At 41.7% G+C, this 18,998-nt stretch overlaps 1 protein-coding gene across 1 annotated transcript in view; it reads right to left on the reverse strand.

Moving 5' to 3' along the window:
* Positions 1-18,998, reverse strand: part of GRTP1 (growth hormone regulated TBC protein 1) — an 85,108-nt gene that overhangs the window by 39,431 nt on the left and 26,679 nt on the right. Inside the window, exons 4-5 of the mRNA XM_040336253.1 lie at positions 15,594-15,755; positions 12,548-12,672 (exon numbers count right to left, since the gene is read on the reverse strand). Of these exons, the coding sequence (XP_040192187.1) occupies positions 12,548-12,672; positions 15,594-15,755 (287 nt within the window). The remainder of the gene's footprint in view (positions 1-12,547; positions 12,673-15,593; positions 15,756-18,998) is intronic.

Raw genomic sequence — 18,998 nt, forward strand, 5'->3', positions numbered from 1 at the left:
CTTCTAACTTCAGCTTGTTCAATTAGACTTAGACAATATACAGTGGAACCTCGGATTGCGATTAACGAGCGTTTTGCAATATGAGCACTGTATTTAAAAAAATATCCTAACTCGATTTGCGAGTGTTGTCTCGCAAAACTAGCAGGATTCAGGCCAAAGCGGTGTGCAGTACTGCATTTGGCCTGAGGCGGGGGAGCGCCGGAGCTGAACGGCGCTGTTCAGAAATGTACGGAAAGGCCTGGAGGACAGCTCGGCTGACCTCGGCAAACCTCGAAAAGGCTGGGGAATGGAGTCTTTCCGAGGTCAGCCGAACGGTCCTCAGGCCTTTCCGACTGTTTCCGTGCGCCTCTCCGGTGCCCCCCTGCCTCTGGCCGCATGCGATATTGCATGCCATGGAAGTCAATGTGGAACAAATTATTTTCGCTTCCATTGACTTCAATGGGGAAACTAGCTTTGATATGCGAGTATTCTCCTGGAACAGATTATGCTCGTAATCCCAGCCGATTGGTTTCCGTGCAAAGTTGCACAAGAGTTTCAACAGTGTTCAAAAAGAAAACTACTGAAGTAATGGAAAGTAAAACAATGGCCTTTCACCATTCACGGCTCAAACAAGAGAAAAAGCGATGATCTTCACAACTGCCAGCTTTAGTATTGAGGTAGCTTTTTACTTCCACGGCCGCTTCAACACCCAGAGACTGCATCTGATGAGATGAAGTCACTTAGTCAATTTTTAAAGAGGTGCTTGCAGGGTCACTTATGGCCAGATTAACAATCCCATGTATTCAACAGCAGAATTATTAGGGTCAGTGCGCCCTATGGCAAAGTGACTGAATCGCTCAAAGGATTTTATTCCTTTGGGTCCAAGAAAGACCTGCTATTAAGACCAGTCTAGATATTGTTTAAATGAGGTGGTCCAATGATGGCAGTGGATTAATCGACATTCTCCTTCTCCAGTTTTTTATTCAATTATTAAAAATAAATAAAAAATCATTGGTTTGCTATATGGAAATTCTTAGCACTGGTATCAGTTTGCTGAATTCGCCATCATCCCATGTACTCACTTCTGTGAGGCGAGCTAAGAGAGAGAACAACATAAATGTGTTTAGTGTTTCACTGTGAACTCTGAGGATTACATTTTCCACAGTGCCTGTACCTATTGAGGTTGGCAAGAGCTTGTTTACTACTTGATAAGAATATAAATAATGCACATCTTTAGCCTTGCTACATATTCACTTGAAGTTGTTAAAATTTACCCAAACTTTAAATATTGGTTTTAACAGATAAGGACTGCAATATTAAAATATGTAAAAGCACAGCATAACCACGCTAAATACTGGATATTATTTGGACTGGGGACTGCTGATTTGCCCTTGAACTGCTGAGAAGTGAATTTCACTGCAATGCAAGGTTTTTAATCTATGACACGATTAAGATAAGAGCACTGTTTGACACTGTGTATTCAATCCATCACCAAGAATTACATGCCAGAAGAAGTAAAAACACCAATTCTCCAGTTGCATGACAATGGGACAAATTCTACATTTAAGAGCAGATCAAATATCCTGCATTCATGCACAGCAAATAACATTCATTCTCATACCAAATAATTAAATAAGTTCAAAAGCATAGACCTTTTATTTCTAAAAAATAAATAAAAAATGATCTGCATTAGGCTTGGTTCATACCTATGCGTTTTTTGGGGCTTTTGCTAAAAACGTACTACAATCCATTTAACATGCTTTCCAATGGGACACGTTCACATCTATGCTTTTTTTCAGCCGCTGTGTTTTTGGAAAGGGTCAAGGACTTATTTTTTCTTTAGCAAAATGGTGCGTTTTTGGTTGAATAGACTTCAAAGGAGAAGCTGCAAAAAAAAGCATGTAGCGCGTTTATCCCAACCAACAACAAATTTGGCAAAAAAAAAAAAAATTTGAAAAGCACAAAATGCAGCAAAAAAACGGGCAAAAAATGTGTCAAAAACATGAGTGCAAAACCGCAAAAAGCAATGCAGAAATTGATCAAATGCAAACTGCATAGGTGTGAACAGAGCCTTATGCCGCGTACTCACGGTCGTTTTTCGGCATGAAAAAAAACAGAATTTTTAAAAACGTCATTTAAAATGATCGTGTGTGAAAAAACATTGTTTTCGGCTTTTGAAAAATTACAACAAAAAAATTCAAACATGCGGCATTTTTTAATGTCGTTTTTTAAAATGTTGTTTTTCGGCTTGTAAAAAATGATCTACGAAGTTTTTAAACCCGCGCATGCCCAGAAGCGAGTTATGAGATGGGAGCGCTCGTTCTGGTAAAACTACCATTCATAATGGAGTAAGCACATTCATCACGCTGTAACAGACAAAAAAACGCAAATCGTCTTTTACTAACAAGGAATCAGCTAAAAGCAGCCCAAAGGCGAATGGAACTTCCCCTTCAGAGTGCCGTTGTACGTGTTGTACGTCTCTGCACTTTGTTCATAATTTTTCAAAAACGATGGTGTGTGGGCAACATCGTTTTTAATGATGAAGTTGGAAAAACGTTGTGTTTTGGACATGCTGAAAAATGTCATTTTTTTTAATGCCGAAAAACGACAGTGTGTATGCGGCATTAGACCCCTTTTCACACTGAGGCAGTTTTCAGGCATTTTAGCTCTAAAAATAGCAAATGAAAAAAAATGCCTCTCATGCCTCCCCGTGTGAAAGCCTGAGTGCTTTCACACGGGGGCGGTGCACTTGCGGGACAGGAAAATAAAAATCCAGCAAGCAGCATCTTCGGGATGGTTTCAGAGCACCATTTCAGACGGTTTCTTCAGCCGCAAGTTAAGGTTAAAAGCTCCCCACTTGCGGACGAAAAACGATGACGGATGAAGGCTGCGGTGTGAAAGCAGCCTTAAAGTAAAAAAATTCCTCCCACTAGTTGTTTGCCACCCTCACCTCCCTTTATACTTACCCATGTCCGATTTCGATTTAGCAGTGTACCCCTCAGCAGCAATGCTGGTCTCTCTCTCCTCATAGGCTCAGAGAAAGCAGCAGGAGCCATTGGCCCAGCCAATGTAACTACCCTTCACAACCACTTAAAGCCCTTACAAAAAACATAAGTCTGCTGTGATGTGATGACAATTTTTAAGAGCTAAACCACACGTTACAAAGAGAATACAGTACTGTATGTCTTTGCTTCTGCAATAAAACATAGCACATCTAGAACTTGCACTAATATTTTGTAATAGTAATGTGTTGTGGATGAATGCCATGAGTTTCTCTTACAGCAGAACTATAGCTGAAAATATGACAACAATGAAAAGCACAATATTCCAGGTATTTTCCCCACAGTACTTTTTGCCATTAGATGTCCTCAGTCTGATTCTCAGCATCCTTTAACCCACTTCCTCTTACCCCAGCCTGAGACAGGACAGTGAAAGGAGAAGACGAATGGACCGAAACATGTCCCAGAGATTTATAAGGAGACCTCTCAGTAGAAAAGATAACATGAAATTAAAGTACCATCATCCTAGCATAATTTTGAATAGAGATAGGGTTCATTGGGACCCCAGAGGCCCAAAGAAGCCGAAGGGGTAGATCGGGGCAAGTGGACTATATCGGTACTAGGTAAATCAGTTAAGCAGAGAAAATATAGTAAAGGTAAAAAAGGTTCAATTTATTAAAAGTAACATAAAAGGAGATAAGGAGTACACAATTTTTAAAAAATTACATCAGTAATAATGTAAAACAGATAGATTATACGACCAGCCAACACATCATAGAGATGGTATAAAGCCCTAATCTGAGGGCGACATATAGATCAGTCAAGTATACACACCTGGCCCTGAGACATACTTGATGGTACACCTACTACAAGTGGTCTATGTCTAAATTATCCCTAGTGCTGGTACCCTTTCACTGGCTTTTCCCAGCATTGTACTTGGCGGTTCCCTAAACGGTCTCTGCACACTTATCTTACTATATTTTCTCTGCTTAACTGATTTACCTAGTACCGATATAGTCCACTTGTCCCGATCTACCCCTTCGGCTTCTTTGGGCCTCTGGGATCCCAATGAACCCTATCTCTATTCAAAATAATGTCCCAGAGGTATTCTTTTGGATTTAGGTCAGGTGAGCGTGGGGGCCATTCAATGGTATCAATTTCTTCATCCTCCAGGAACTGACTGCATGCTCTCGCTACATGAGGCCGGGCATTGTCGTGCACCAGGAAGAACACAGGACCCACTGCACCAGCGTAGGGTCCGACAATGGGTCCAAGGATTTCATCCCGATTCCCAATGGCAGTCAGGGTGCCATTGTGTAGCCTGTGGAGGTCTGTGTGTCCCTCCATGGATATGCCTGCCCAGACCATCACTGACCCACCACCAAACCAGTCATGCTGAACGATGTTACAGGCAGCATAAAGTTCTCTGCGGCCTCTCCAGACCCTTTCACGTCTGTCACATATGCTCAGGGTGAACTTGCTCTCATCTGTGAAAAGCATGGGGCACCAGTGGCGGACCTGCCAATTCTGGTGTACAATGGAAAATGCCAATCAAGCTCTACAGTGTCCGGCAGTGAGCACACTAGAGGACGTCGGGCCCTCAGGCCACCCCCATGAAGTCTGTTTCTGATTGTTTGGTCAGAGACATTCACACCAGTGATCTGCTGGAGGTAATTTTGTAGGGCTCTGGTCCTGCTGATGGGTTAAGGACCTTCTACGGGTCTGTCCAGTAACTGCCTGTCTTCTGGAATCTCCTCCATGCTCTTGAGACTGTGCTGGGAGACACAGCAAACCTTCTGGCAGTGACACGTATTGATGTGCCATTCTAGAGGAGTTGGACTGCCTGTGCAAACTTTATAGGGTCCAAGTATCGCCTCGTGCTACCAGTAGTGACACTGACCCCAGCCAAATGCAAACCTAGTGAAAAACAATCAGAAAAGATGAGTAGGGAAAAAATGTCAGACACCTCCACCTGAAAAAACATTCCTGTTTTGGAGGTTGTCTCATTGTTGCCCATCTAGTGCACCTGTTGTTAATTTCAATTAACAGCAAAGCAGCTGAAACTGATTAACAAACCCCTCTGTATACACCCCTCCCCCTCTGCTACTTAGCTGACCAGATCAATATCCCAGTTCTGATTCAAAAGTGTTCCTTTAATTTTTTTGAGCAGTGTATTTCTGTGTGTTTTGATTTTAGGATTTCCTGTTAGTTATGGCCAAAGGCTTGGAAAGATTCACAGGTTAGAGAGGTAGGGCTGTAACTGATGGAAACATTGGCATTTCCTAAGTCAGAATGCCTAGCAGTTAGTGGACCAGCTAAAAATCCCTGTTACATTCCAAACTTGTGCCAAAGTCAGGCTTGCAAGACTGTAGTAGATAAACAGCTTGAGCGTCATTACTAACGTTCCCCACATACCTATGGTAATGTAAAGTAAGCACCCAACGAATTCCTAAATCTCCATGTAAAAAGCCTTGCACACCATTAAAAAGTTTCTAGTTTGTTGTGGATAAAGTCTATGCATGTAAATTTTATTTTAATTTTTTTGCTTTTACAATTGAAAAGTTTAAGTGGACCCAACAGCTGATATTTTTTATGCAAAGTCATTTGTAAATCTCTCATTTATGCTCCATGCACACTAGACGCTGAAATACTGCTAAAAAAAATTGGATAAAAACGCTAATGTAGCAAGGTCCCAGGCCTCCCTTGAGAACCTTCATAGCCAGGAACAGCTGACATATTTCTGTATAGAGTGGGTTACAAGGCATAGTGGGTGTAATGCAAGGTAGATTCATTGGCGCCAGACACTTCTTGAATGCAGAGATTTAATTTCTCTTGAACAGAACTATGGGAGAGAGGGTTTAGGGTCAGGACACCCTTAGGTAGTTGCAATGTCAATTGGCAAACTCTAAGACTTCTACAGGTAGACAGCCATGCAGGGAGACAGCCATGCAGGGAAAGGCACCCAGCAAGACACCACACCTGCACGTGTAGAAGCAATGTCTCCTATGGCAACAGTCTTAGAACAGTTCCTAACACAAAGTTACAAGCAACAAACTCCTTTACTTTTATACAATCAATTCTTGTAGATCCTTAGCCCACTGAGCTCCCAGTCTCTCTCACTTGACTTGCTGATTCACTGCCACTGAATCCTGTGAGCTCTTCTAATCATCTTACTTTGGCATCTTCCTAAAGGGTCACCCCTGCTTCCCTGCTGGATCCCTAGCTTGGTACTCCAAATACTCCTCAAGCGTCACCCCACTGGCTGGGTTCCTGACTTGGCACCTGCTGAAATTTCCAGATTCTATACCGCCCCCGGTTTGTGAGAATACTGCTCCGGTACTTGCTTCAGCTACTCACTGTGGTCCCTGGTCACAAGCTGGATGGTCCCTTAGTGGCGACAGCTTCCCTCCTACCTCCGACCAGGACAGGTTCTCCAGCCGGCAGAACTGTCACTTCTGGTTGGACTGCAAGCCGCAATCCCAACCCTACGCTGCTCTCCTGCTTCTGGATAGGCCCTCAGACAGCCTAGCAGCCAGATGTGCCCGGGATAGGCCAAAACTCCAGCCTAGTGGCCCGGGTAGCACAACACACATCCACCTAGACAGCCGTCCATGTGGCACAGAACCCTGATCACCTAACTCACCTGAACCCCTGTCCATAGGCTGAGACAGCCCATATACTCCTAATCTGTTCATGCATCGCCCTTATCTTATCTAATGTCACCAGGTACCCGGCCACCGAGTGACAGAAGAGAGAAGTGAAGCAATTACAGACTTTGTCAGCATTTTTTCAGTGTTTAGAAGCGATAGCATTTTATTTATATATTTTTTAAGGAGGGGGCGACCATCTGCATCCTTAACAGCCAGTGAATAGCTGGTTGTTAAGAAGGGGGCTGGGAAGCCGGCCGCCGCATCCTTGACAACGGGTGACTCAGCAGGGTTCCCCGCTGACAGCTGAACGTAAACAAAACAAGTGCCAGCGTAAAGAATTGAGAATCGCGCTGTTTCCCGCATCGCTTATGTGTTAATCCAGGCTTAAAAACACTTCTAGCCTACAATAGTGTGCACATAGATTAATACTGTGCTTCTAGGGGCAGAATTTTTTTTAAAAAACATGGCTGCTAGGAGCTTAAACATAAGCTTGTGTGCATGGAGCCTTGTCGTTTTTTTAATATTTAATTCAAGCCTCCACAGTTACAATGTTGCAAACTTATCACTAGGGAGGGGGGGGTGGTATACTAAGCAAATGCCACTGCGGGTCGGCACCTGGGTTAGTTCACTCTTACAAAAGAACTGTAAAAGTTTACACCGGACCCCTCTCCACTCCTGCTGTGTTCACTACCAGCAGACCCCCCCCCCCCCAAGACCTCAGATTTTAAATCCCTGATGCGCTTTACTTCTCTGTCACGTGCTACCAGGATGGTCTTTAAGTGGTCAGTGCCATCACATGGACAGCGCTAATTTGATACCATCTAGTCCGTCCTGGCAGCACATGGCAAAGATGAGAGAGTCCAGAGGGGATTTCAAATGCCCAGACCAGTGGAATGGATACAGGAGCCCTGACAGCTGAAGAGCAGGGGGGTGGGGAGAGGGTCTGGTACTGAATTACTTTTACAGTTTTTCTATGAAGGAAAAAAAAAATAAAAAAATTTGTAACTTCACACAAACTGTTTTTATTATTACTACAAACTTAAACAGCATTAGATTTCTAAAAATACAGAAAACCGGCACCAGGGCTTATTGGTGCTAGCCATTATTAATGACTTTTTACAATATCGATCAATCAGTGGAATGTTTTCAATCATGCATAAAGAATTAAGAGTCTGAATTATGCAGCTCACAAAACAACTTTTAAATGAACCAACATAATCCACTGTTGAACTGATTGTGTATAAGGAAATGCAATCAGGTTTAATAGGATTCACATTTCAAGCTGTTTTTTCCAGAAACTTCATTGAGATACTTTGCACGGTCTGGTTCCTTCTAGGGAAAAGAATTCCAGCAAGCCATGCTTGCCAACTTTACAACTGCAGCCATAGTGACAGAGTTGCTGAGCTCCTGGGCAGAACAGAACAGGATATTTACGAAGAGGGACTTTCAGCAGCCTCTAGCCATGCATCCAAGTCCCTGGATGGCTGAAAATAATATAGACAGTTTTCTATGTAGTTAGACACACACAGGCATTGAAATTGGCTTATATGAAATGGTTTCAAAGGCAGAATACAAAATATTTGTTTGAATTTGTTTGTGCTCACCTTTGGTTGGAGTTTATTGAGGGACATAGGAAGTCTTAAACCTTTGGGTCATTTCCATGTTGGCTGGACATTGGCAAAAAAACAACAACTATAGGTCAGCCAAGGATAACCTCTCCTATCAGCGTGCCTCAGTTTAATGGCAAAGCAGTACCCAGAGCATGATCATAACCACAGTAGAGCTGCACTATTAATCGTTAAAGCATTATCGGGATTCAACCCCCCTCACGATCTTAATACAGCATTTCCCTGATTCATGTTAAACAAGTGCAGAGACATTCTCTGCTCAGAGCTGTCAAAAGAAGAAAAAAAAAAAATGTTTGTCGTGATAAAGAGAAACAACGTATCTCTGGGATGTTTTAGATCAAAGGAATGTAGTTAAAATCTGTATTTGTTGCTATATATTTACTTAGAACCCCCAAACATTATATATATTTTTCATCTGAGACCCTATAGAATAAAATGAAGATCGTTGCAATATTTTATGTCACACTGTATTTGCGCAGTGGTCTTTCAAAAGCAATTTTTTTAGGAATAAAATATACTTCAATGACTTAAAAAAACGAAAACTGTAAAGTTAGCCCAATGTTTTTGTATAATGTGAAATATGATCTTGCGCCGAGAATTGTGAGAGAATAGTGACCTTTTTTCCCCCCCAAGCAAAAAAATTGAAATTCCAATTTTATCCAGAATCGTGCAGCTCTACAGCACAGTAAACAACTCCCAAGAAAAAAAAAATACAACTGTGTGCCGCCTTCAGCTGAAAGAGCTACCTGAAGAACCTCTTGTCTGCAGCTGGCATCAGATGAGAATGTGTAAACAGAAGACCAGTTGCCAGCCCTGCATATCGGAAAAACTGTTGCCGAAAGCCAAGAAGCAATCGCAGATCTAGTAGAGTGCACTGGCATTTAGGTTGGCGATGATGCTAAATTCTTAAATTTTCTTTATTTCTTGAACAATATTTTCCCTGGGGTTGCGTTTAATTCAGACATTTCACCATGCAGTATTACAAATTCTCAGGATACCTTGGTTACATCTCTTCACACTAAACCCACTGATAGGAACACATTACTACACTATTGAAGTGCACATGCCAAACAAATAGCCTACCCATCTCATAGTTAATGAGGGTCTCACGGATCTGTTCAGACGATGACACACAACAACTTATTAAACTGTATAATAAATCCTTGGAGCGGAGATACCCTACTAAGAGACACGCTTTCAAAAGTAAATATAATGTAGGCCGACAGCTTCCTGGACACCCAAACTCAAAACAATCCCCTTAATGCCACATAAACACAGCAGGACTCTGAGATTTTCTTGTTCAGGCTTACCTCAAACATAAGTATGCAAAATCCCCACCCAGATTCTCTCAGAAAACCAGTTGTTATAAATGCCATAATTGGAACAGGTGCAAATGACTCATGCATAGGGATTTTTTTGCATCCACATAGGGGAATACAAATACTGTATAAACAAGTACCTGAACTGTAACAGAATTCTGTGTTTAGATCCTAAAATGTCCTTGCACACTAATACATGCTGGCAAAACAACTGGTCCATTCAAAAGATGCTTCTGAAGACAAAGGAGTGACTTTAGGGTGGCCCTATCAAAAGCAGGGAAGGAGGAACAAACTGACCTAAACAAACCAGTAGACTCACAAATTCAGGGGTATGGTGATCGAACATGTCACGTGACCTGATAGAGGTGCAGAACCGTGACCATCTCCTGCTCTGACAGGAGAGTACAAGGAGATAGTCTGTTCCTAGTGATCAGGAACAGCGATCTCTCTGTACTCCCAGTGAGTCAACTCCCCACACAGTTAGAATCACTCCCTAAGACAGACTCAACCCCTTGATTGGCCCCTAGTGTTAACCCCTTCCCTGCCAGTGTAATTTCTACAGTGACTAGTAGATATTTTTAGCTCTGATCTCTGTTATGTCACTGGTCCCAAAAAAGTATCAAAAGTGTCCGATCTGTCTGCTGCAATGTCGCAATCCCATAAATAAATAAAGACAAAAATATATCTGTAGCGCTCACCCCCGAAGAAGCCGCTGTTTAGTTTGGGATCGGCCTATTTAAGTTACCTTCTTGACTTGGTCTAGGGGTAATAGCTGTGAGTGTGAATAAAAAGCAAGTGTCCAGATGTCAATTGAGTTTTCAATGCTTTATTTCAAGGCCTAACATGGCCAACATCAACATGACACACAAGAGAGAAAAGTTGATGAGCGTAGAGAAACTTTAGTATCAGGCCTTGGATATAAAAGAGAGCAAGCCTGCTCTCAGCAATAATGTAACACAATTTGTCGCCACCATAATCAGGGTGGGTAAAGTGTCCCCGGACAGGCGTCTATCACAGGCCTGGAAGCCGGAGCACCACTTAAGAATCACTGGGAGGAACAGGCCTCTGCCACAGGCTCGACAATTTGAGATTTGTGAAATTAGAGTGAATCCTCACAGTCAGTTCAGATGGTGTCACCCACTGACAGCTTAAGCATACCTGTCATACCGTGTGGTGACCGAATCCCCGATGGTTCGTCTAGGCCTCCTGGACAACCTTTGATTCTAGGTTCTCCCGAGCCAATGCCCCATCGCACAGCTCCCGGCTTAGGATCATCTTAGCAGAAGGTTGGGACCCAGCCAGTCGCTGGGGCCCCTCTCTTGGTTGGGATGAGGCTCCGCATGGTGCGTGACCCCAGTAAAGCAGGCCACGGTGGCGGGGCCCATGGATGCGTGCACCCTGAAGGTGGGTACCGCACCTGGAACTCGGGCCCCGCACAGAACAGAGCGGCCAAAAGGCGGTTGCCCAGATATACCCCCCCAGCATGCCCAACAAGTGCAGAACTCCTTTGATTGGCTGCTGAGAGAAGGTGGTTCTGTCAGAACCCCTCCAGCGCCAGCTGCCGCCCAGGGGTGATAACGCACCCCCGGAGCGCAGACCGACCCACAGGACAAATCCCAAACATTGGCAACAGCCCAAATCTCCACAAACTGCGAATAGGAGCAAACTAATCCTCCCATTCCAACTCACTCTAGCGTAGCGCCCATACTGAAAAGCAAGGGGGCGCTACATATCCCCTATTTTGTAGATGCTATAACTTTTGCGCAAACCAATCAATATACGCCTATTGCAATTTTTTTCACAAAAAATAAGTAGAATACATATTGGCCTAAACAGATGAATTTTTTTTTATTTTTTACACAATGGTTGTTTTTGTTTATAGCTCAAAAGATTAAAAAAAGTTTGTTTCAGAAAATTTGCATTTGATTACCCGCTGTACACAGAAAATTGCAATAATCACAATTTTTTTCTCCAGGGTCCTTGTGTTAAAAAAAAAGAGTAATTATAGTGCAGCTGCTGACTTTTAAAAAATGGACACTTACATGTCCAGCGTGCCCGCAATGTCGGTACCCGAGGGAATCAGGAAGTGAAGCGTTGTGGCTTCACTGTCCGTTCCCTACTGTACATGCGCGATTCGCGCAGCGCATCGTAACTGGTCCCGCTCTCTCCTGGGTACAGTGTGTTTCCCAGAAGACAGCTGGGGGGGGGGGGTGTCGTGTCTATGCCCGGAAGTGGGTGCAAATACCTGACAGGTATCTGCACCCCCTCCCCCCCTGAAAGGTGGCAAAATGTGACACCGAAGGGGGGGGGGTTCCAAAAAGCGGAAGTTCCATTTTTGGGTGGAACTCTGCTTTAAGGTAAAAAAAACATGCCACACTACTTATCTTACCATACCATATTTCTAAACGCTTACCTAACTACTGTCACTGCTCCAGCACCGTCTCAGGTGCAGCACCACTCCTGTCACTTTTTGGTTTCACAGGACACCTTCAGAGCCATAGGCTCCGGCTGCTGTCACTCAAACATTTTGAGACGAGGGAGTGGCTTACCGGCACTGTGGGTCTATGGACGCCACAGCCCACCTCAGGAGTGCACCCATGGATTCCTTCTATCCATCCAGCTTAGTGGGGAGGTGAGGGACTGCTCTGTGCAAGATCATTTCACAGAGGATGGAAGTACAACTACTTTTTATCTTATTGCTGGTCCACTCTGCATGTTATATGGTTTAGTAAAACCTTAATGATACATTTCTGGACTGTGGCCTATTTGATCACAGAAGAAATGTCATTGATCTGTATTCTGTGTAATGTATGCCTCTAATGTGTTCAGTACTGTAACACCCTGTCTTTCTGCATGTTTACTGTATGCATATACAACCAAAACAAATAGCAACAAGAAAAAGAACAAAAAATAAATAAATAATAATATTAATAAAAAACACACGAGTGTCAAGTCAAATTATAGAGACCTACCTGGCAATAGCCCACACTGCTATTATGGTGGCCATAAGCCACTAAAATATTATATAGCATTGGCTGTAAACATTGGCTTGCATCTTTACGGAACTTCACATTATCAGGAAACGTTCTGTTTAGATCTGGAAGAACATAAAATGAAAACTGAATTTTGCTTGAGCTTTCTAGATCCTCCAATACAGGAAAAAAAAAAATAATATCACACAAAGCTGTTAAAGAAAACTCGTATTAAAATAACCTCCTGCACCAACACCCTAATTGTGTAGAAGGGACTCCAACAGTGCCTTCCTTTATTTACCTTTGCCACTCCAGTTCATTTTATTCATGTCTTGTGAAAACTTGGCAATTGTGAATATAGGGAAGGTGTGTATGTTCCTTCTACCCAGCTACAATACAGTACAGTATGCAAAGGATGGGGGGATGTGTAATATGGTTCAGTTGCAGTGATAATATAAAGCCAACAACACCAATGAAAAAAAAGGAGACTTATTTCAATTTTTTATAAGTGGTGTTTTGCTTCTTCAAAACAATGTTGCAACATCAGAGCACAAGTCACATGACATGTCAAAATCAATGGTTCCCCATGAGAGTCGTCTTAACTGGTCCGACTTGTGTCAATCCGACTTTGAAAATAGTCCAACTTTTTCAGTTGATTTGAATGGAAGTCGGGATAATCATCTTAACTGATCTGACTTGTGGAATGCGAATTGTGCTCCGAGGATCTTGAAGGGGAGCCCCCCCTCAAGACCATACCAGACCCTTTGGTCTCATATTTTGAGTGGAACCCCATGGCAAAAAAATGTAATAAAAAAATGGCGTGGCGCACCCCCAAAATCCATACCAAGCCCTTATCCGAACATGACGAGCAAGCGCCCCCCCCCCCCTCCTGGACCATACTCAACATGAGGGCCCCCACCCCAAAGCACCTTGTCCCCATGCTGAAGGGAACAGGGGCTTCTTCCCGTGCTGGCGACACATTTCGAAGAAGATGCCTCAAATGTGAGTTTTTAATGCACCCTTTTCCATTAAAAATTACAGTCTTTACTCAGAGGCACCCGTGTCTCTCTTTTTTGCCATTTAGTGATGCCTGCTATATTATATTGTACTTAAATAGCTCTGAAAGCTTTTCTGAATTGTGATTGACATTATGCATCAGGTTCCTGTGGCCTTAGCTTTTCCTCTTTTTTAGTAAATCTCCATTAAGGTAAATATAGATATTAACATTCAGAGGTATTTTGGCTTGTGATGAAAGCACCACAAATAGTACTTGTTATAGTCTTTTTTTTTTTTAACCAACTATAAGTGCTTAGTTTTCTAAACAAATTTTGCCAACTTTAAACTACTAAAGCTGTAGTAAATATTACCAGCAATGTTCAGTTAACATTAGCAAAGTATTAATGCTGTCTAACAAGACTTTTGAAGTGCATTGTTACAATATACACGGTGGCGTTGTTTTGATGTTCAAGTTTATGGCAGTTAAACTTTTACGCTGGTCAGATTAATTAAAATCCTATTTATGATTTTTATTATTATTACTGCTACACAAGGCATTCTGGGCCTGTAAATGAAAAATGTGATAAGTTAGTCTACAACTGCAGTTCCTTCAGTCCAGAGTGGGCAAATAAACAGATAGAAGTGGTTTCTATGGGCAGCTAGAATTTTTTGGTACATTTTCATACATAATGCCATTTGTAATTCAATGTTATTAAACAACCTATTTATTTCAATGTGCAAGCACTGCAGTTATCCACACCTGTCAACAAAAATTCTAACATTTCTACTTTGCAATATGGCAATCTAATGTATGCTGTACACTACTGATGTACAGAATGCTCACAGAAAATCTCATTGTGCTTCTTTGAATAGCTTACTGCTTTTCTCATAAGTCTGCACTGAGCTACAAGCCAAATTCCAGGCATCCTCTGTGTTAGCAATTTTATTTTCCGTAAGTAGTCTCTATGGCTGGACTACCAATAAAGAGATACAAACACTGCAGCTTTTCAACACAGAGATTGCTCTGGTTTTGATATTAAGAGTAGGCATTCCTATATGCAGTTTAATGTAAAAAGGAACATGGAAAAACAAAATGTTAGTTGTTTTAGAAAACAGAAACAGCAATATGTGATATATCTGCAGTGCATACAGTTCAATTTAATTAATAATGAATCGAAGTGTGAAGTTACACTTTAAGGTGTACTTACTCCCAAAGAAAATGCAAAGTTGAAGCTAGTCTTATGAAAACCATCTACATCTATAGCCCAGCCAGCTAACCAACCAATATGTAGGTTAGTAGGTTCCAATCAATAAGTAGGTTCTAACATACTTCAATCAATATGTAGAATAGTGGGATCCACCATATTTTAACCATATGTAGGTTGGTGGGTTCCAACATACATTACCGAAACTAAAATGAGGGTTGTTTGGTTCCAACAAACTTCCTCAACTATGTAGGTTGGGGGGTTTCCCAAAATAATTCAATATGTAGATTCCAACATACTTCAACCAATATGTCAATTGGTCATTAGCAAAAACTACGACTAGGTTCCAACATATCTTAACCAATATGTAGGTTGGGTTCAAGCATGCTTGTGTAACATTTTTATGTATTGTTCTTTTTTTTTTTTTTTTTTTTTAACTCATTCATTCATTAAAACCATAATGAGATGCTCCTTGGAAAAAAAAATTGAATTAATGCAGGATTCCGACTTTGGTGATGTTATTTAATCATGTGCGCAAGAAAACACCCAAACTCTTCCGGGTTTTTAAATGTACCTCAAATTTTGCAAACCTCAAGCTTGTTAGAATTGAGGACCAAAAAAAAAAAAAATATTTCAAAAGGTAAACTCATTATACTGGAGTGAAGAACTTCATATGACTGTCTCCAAATGGAAACATCTCTCAATCAGGTTCTCTTTTCTTTTACAGGAAAATTTATAAATGCCGATTGGTCAATATGGCCACCGACTATTCTCATTTTCTTTTTTTCTTTTTTTCAACACTAAAGCTGGAAAAGGGAGGTAGACCAATATCATCATGATGTTACCTGTAATGACAGTATCCACAAGCTTGGTATTCTTCTTTCCCTCTACTAATGCATTGTGATAGTATCCTGGGTTCTTCTCCATTCGGGCCTGTGCGCCACTCACGAACATCCACACGTGACAGCGATGTTCATTAGGAATGCCTTTCCTAATATATCTCTTTACTGAAACAAGGAAAGACTTTAAGGGGCTTTTCTGCAAATCACTGGTAATACAGCAAGACAAATGTCACAGGTATTAGTAATCCCCGTTAATCTTCTGTTTATGTATTATCAATGTATACAGAGCTCATCCTCAAAAGGTAGCTTAATAAACCAAATGAAAACACAGATCCTTCTCTTTCCACATATTTCTTGTATCCTCTGGGATATGCAATCCATTTTCTAAATTTAAAATTCACATAATCCCAAAGGAATACTTCTCAGACCGATTGATTAAACATCATTTCATATTTAGATTTATTCAGGGCTGGTCAAAGTCCAATAGTCAGGTTAGCAAATGCAACTTGGTAAACGGCACCTGCCACCCAACCTTTTATCAACCCTTCATATTTATGTCAATGAAAGAATGTGTTACCGAGCTTGTTGTGTGGCCCAAAATCTATATTTACTGGTTTCTGGAAGTCGTGTTGATTTTTCCAGTTCTTGTATATCTATCTAAAGTGATTTTCTGTTTCTCGCAATATTAAAAAGAAACAATGTAATAGGTGTTCTAACAAAATCCTGAATTTAGGCATCCTTGTAGGTCCTATCCTTGTTAAATCAAATAAATTTCTGTGTATATGGCTAGCACCCTTGAACTTCAGCTCAGGCTGTATATACAGAAACAATAGCTTTTGGCTACAATATTTTAAGCCAAAACCTGCTGGAAAACAAACTCCGACCTCCCCCAATTTGTAGCCAAGTGGCATATGATGTGCTCACAAAAAATGGCCCGGATTCACATACATTGGCGCATATTTATGCCGGCGTAGCGTATCTAATATACACTACGCCGACGTAGCGCAGAGAGGCAAGCACTGAATTCACAAAGCACTTGCCTCCCAAACTGCGCTGGGTTCCCTCGGCGTAAGCCGTCGTAGGTGGAAGTGGGCGTGAGCCATGCTAATGAGGCGTGACCCCATGCAAAGGATGGGCCGAGTGTCATACAAGTACTTAAAACGAACGGCGCATGCGCCATACCGTGGACGTATCCCAGTGCGCATGCTCAGAATCACGTCGGAACTACTCTCTAAGATACGACGGATCACTGCCTACGGCGTGAACGTAACCTACGCCCAGCCCTATTCACGTACTACGTAAACAACGTAAAATACGACGGCTGTGTTCCCTGGTCCATACCTTAGCAGGAGTAGCGCCTCATATATGGGGAACAACTTTACGCCGAACGTACGACTTGCGCAAACCGCGTATATTATGCGCCGGGTGCAAGTACTTTCGTGAATCGATGTATCTTCCTCATTTCCATATTTGAATAGGAAATCAATGGGAGCGCCACTTGCGGCCAGTGTAAATATGCGCCCACGATACGCCGGCGTAGGAAAGTTACGTCGGTGGGATGAAACCTATTTTCAGGCGTATCTCAGTTTATGGGCACGGCGCATAGATACGACGGCGCATATTTACACTTACGCGCCGTATCTCGACATACGTCGGGCCAATGTGTGCTAAAAGAGCTGTCTGGAATAAGGGACTAGCTGTGACCCTCTGGATCTCAGCTTTGTTCAGCACAAAGAAACATGGGACAAAAGCAACATAAAACCATGAGATTCAGGGGAATGCAGCATGCAAAAAATACAAAGTGAAGGTTTTTATGCTTTTTCTTTTTACCCAAACAGGTTACTGACCGGTTTCCAATTCGTTGCAAAACGTTCTTTCAGCTCTTCCTTGTTAGTACCACTTAATTTGCAAACTTTTTTTTGCCCTGCCCCAACTTTTCTGAAGACTGTTGCTGTCATAGATTTCAAAATTACCTTAATTTTTTTTTCTTAAAATGGTACCTTTTCTCAGTTTAAAAAGGATAGGATTTATATTTTCTTTTGTGAATACAATGTGGGTTTATGAGATTTGCAAAGCAAATGCATTCTGTTTTTATGCTGATTTTACAAAAACGTCTCTACTGTTTTGGAATTAGGGTTGTAATCAGTAATACTGCATTGGTAAAGATTTTTCTGTTATCATAGTTACCAAGATCTCTTTATTCAGGAAAGCCTCATCATTTTGTAACTTGACCTGGAACCCCCCCCCCCCCCCGCTCTTTAAATCCCAAGAGTTGGACAGGGGGGGCATGGGGACATATATTGGTTGTTTAGTGGTTCTGATGTAAATATACTGTATATAAAATATACCTAAAAGTTGAACTCTAAATGAATATAGAAAATACAATGTGTTGGCAGCACACCTGCACAAAAATCAGATTTGTACCTTTTTTTTTTTTTAAACGCAGCACGCTGTAACACATGGTATTTTTATTGTTTTTATTGTATTTTCATTACCCACTAGTATTATAGGGTGTTGGATGCCAGACAGAAAGGCACTGCAATATGCATTAAAGTAACTTTCCAGTGCAAAAGGGACCCACAGTGTTTTTTTTTTTTTTTAAAGCAGCGTTCTACCCTAAAGTGGAACTTCCGCTCATCTGATTACTCCCCCCTCCGGTGCCACAATTGATAAGGTATCCATTCCCACCTTTGGGAGCCTCAGCCGCCGATATTGATTTCACGGCTGATGCTCCGCTATAGGCGTTTCCAGTGTGAAAGGGCTCTAATGGTAGTTTTTTCACTGCGCAAGGATACATTTCTTATGTTTTGTATGAGAAACAACATGCATAAGAACACTCAGAGGAAAATAACAGGATCATTGGCAGATGAATTGGTAGCTAGCAGGAGTGCTTATTAGGAAGACTATCGTCTGATAGCCAACACCTTGCACAATCAAAAACAGGTCTAACTGATTGGTGGACTTATTGTACCATTATATTGGTCTTTCATATATGCTTCACTGGGACATACCACCAGAATATTCATTTGCACTTATTTCATTCTAACACACATATTTATATCTATATGTATTTCATCTTGTGTTTAATAAGAGGTTGATTGTAGAGCACCATTATTAATTTTATCACATTTATCTAGGTGTCAGAACACTTTAATGGTTGCAGCATTTATCTTTTATTAATTATCATAAATGTAATATTCATATCAGCACTTTAGTAAATTATATACCACAGTACAAATACAACTGTTCTGTGAAGCCCTCAGAGGTTTGTTAGAGAACCTTAACCAGTTGCCGCCCACCCACCGTCAAATGACGGCGGGGAGGTGCGGCTCCCGTTCTGGGACACTGTCATGACAGCGTCCAAGATCGGGCGTGGTAGCGCACAGCACCTGTGATCTCGGCTATGCC

Source organism: Rana temporaria, chromosome 2 (assembly GCF_905171775.1).
Source record: "Rana temporaria chromosome 2, aRanTem1.1, whole genome shotgun sequence".
Lineage (NCBI taxonomy): Eukaryota > Metazoa > Chordata > Amphibia > Anura > Ranidae > Rana > Rana temporaria.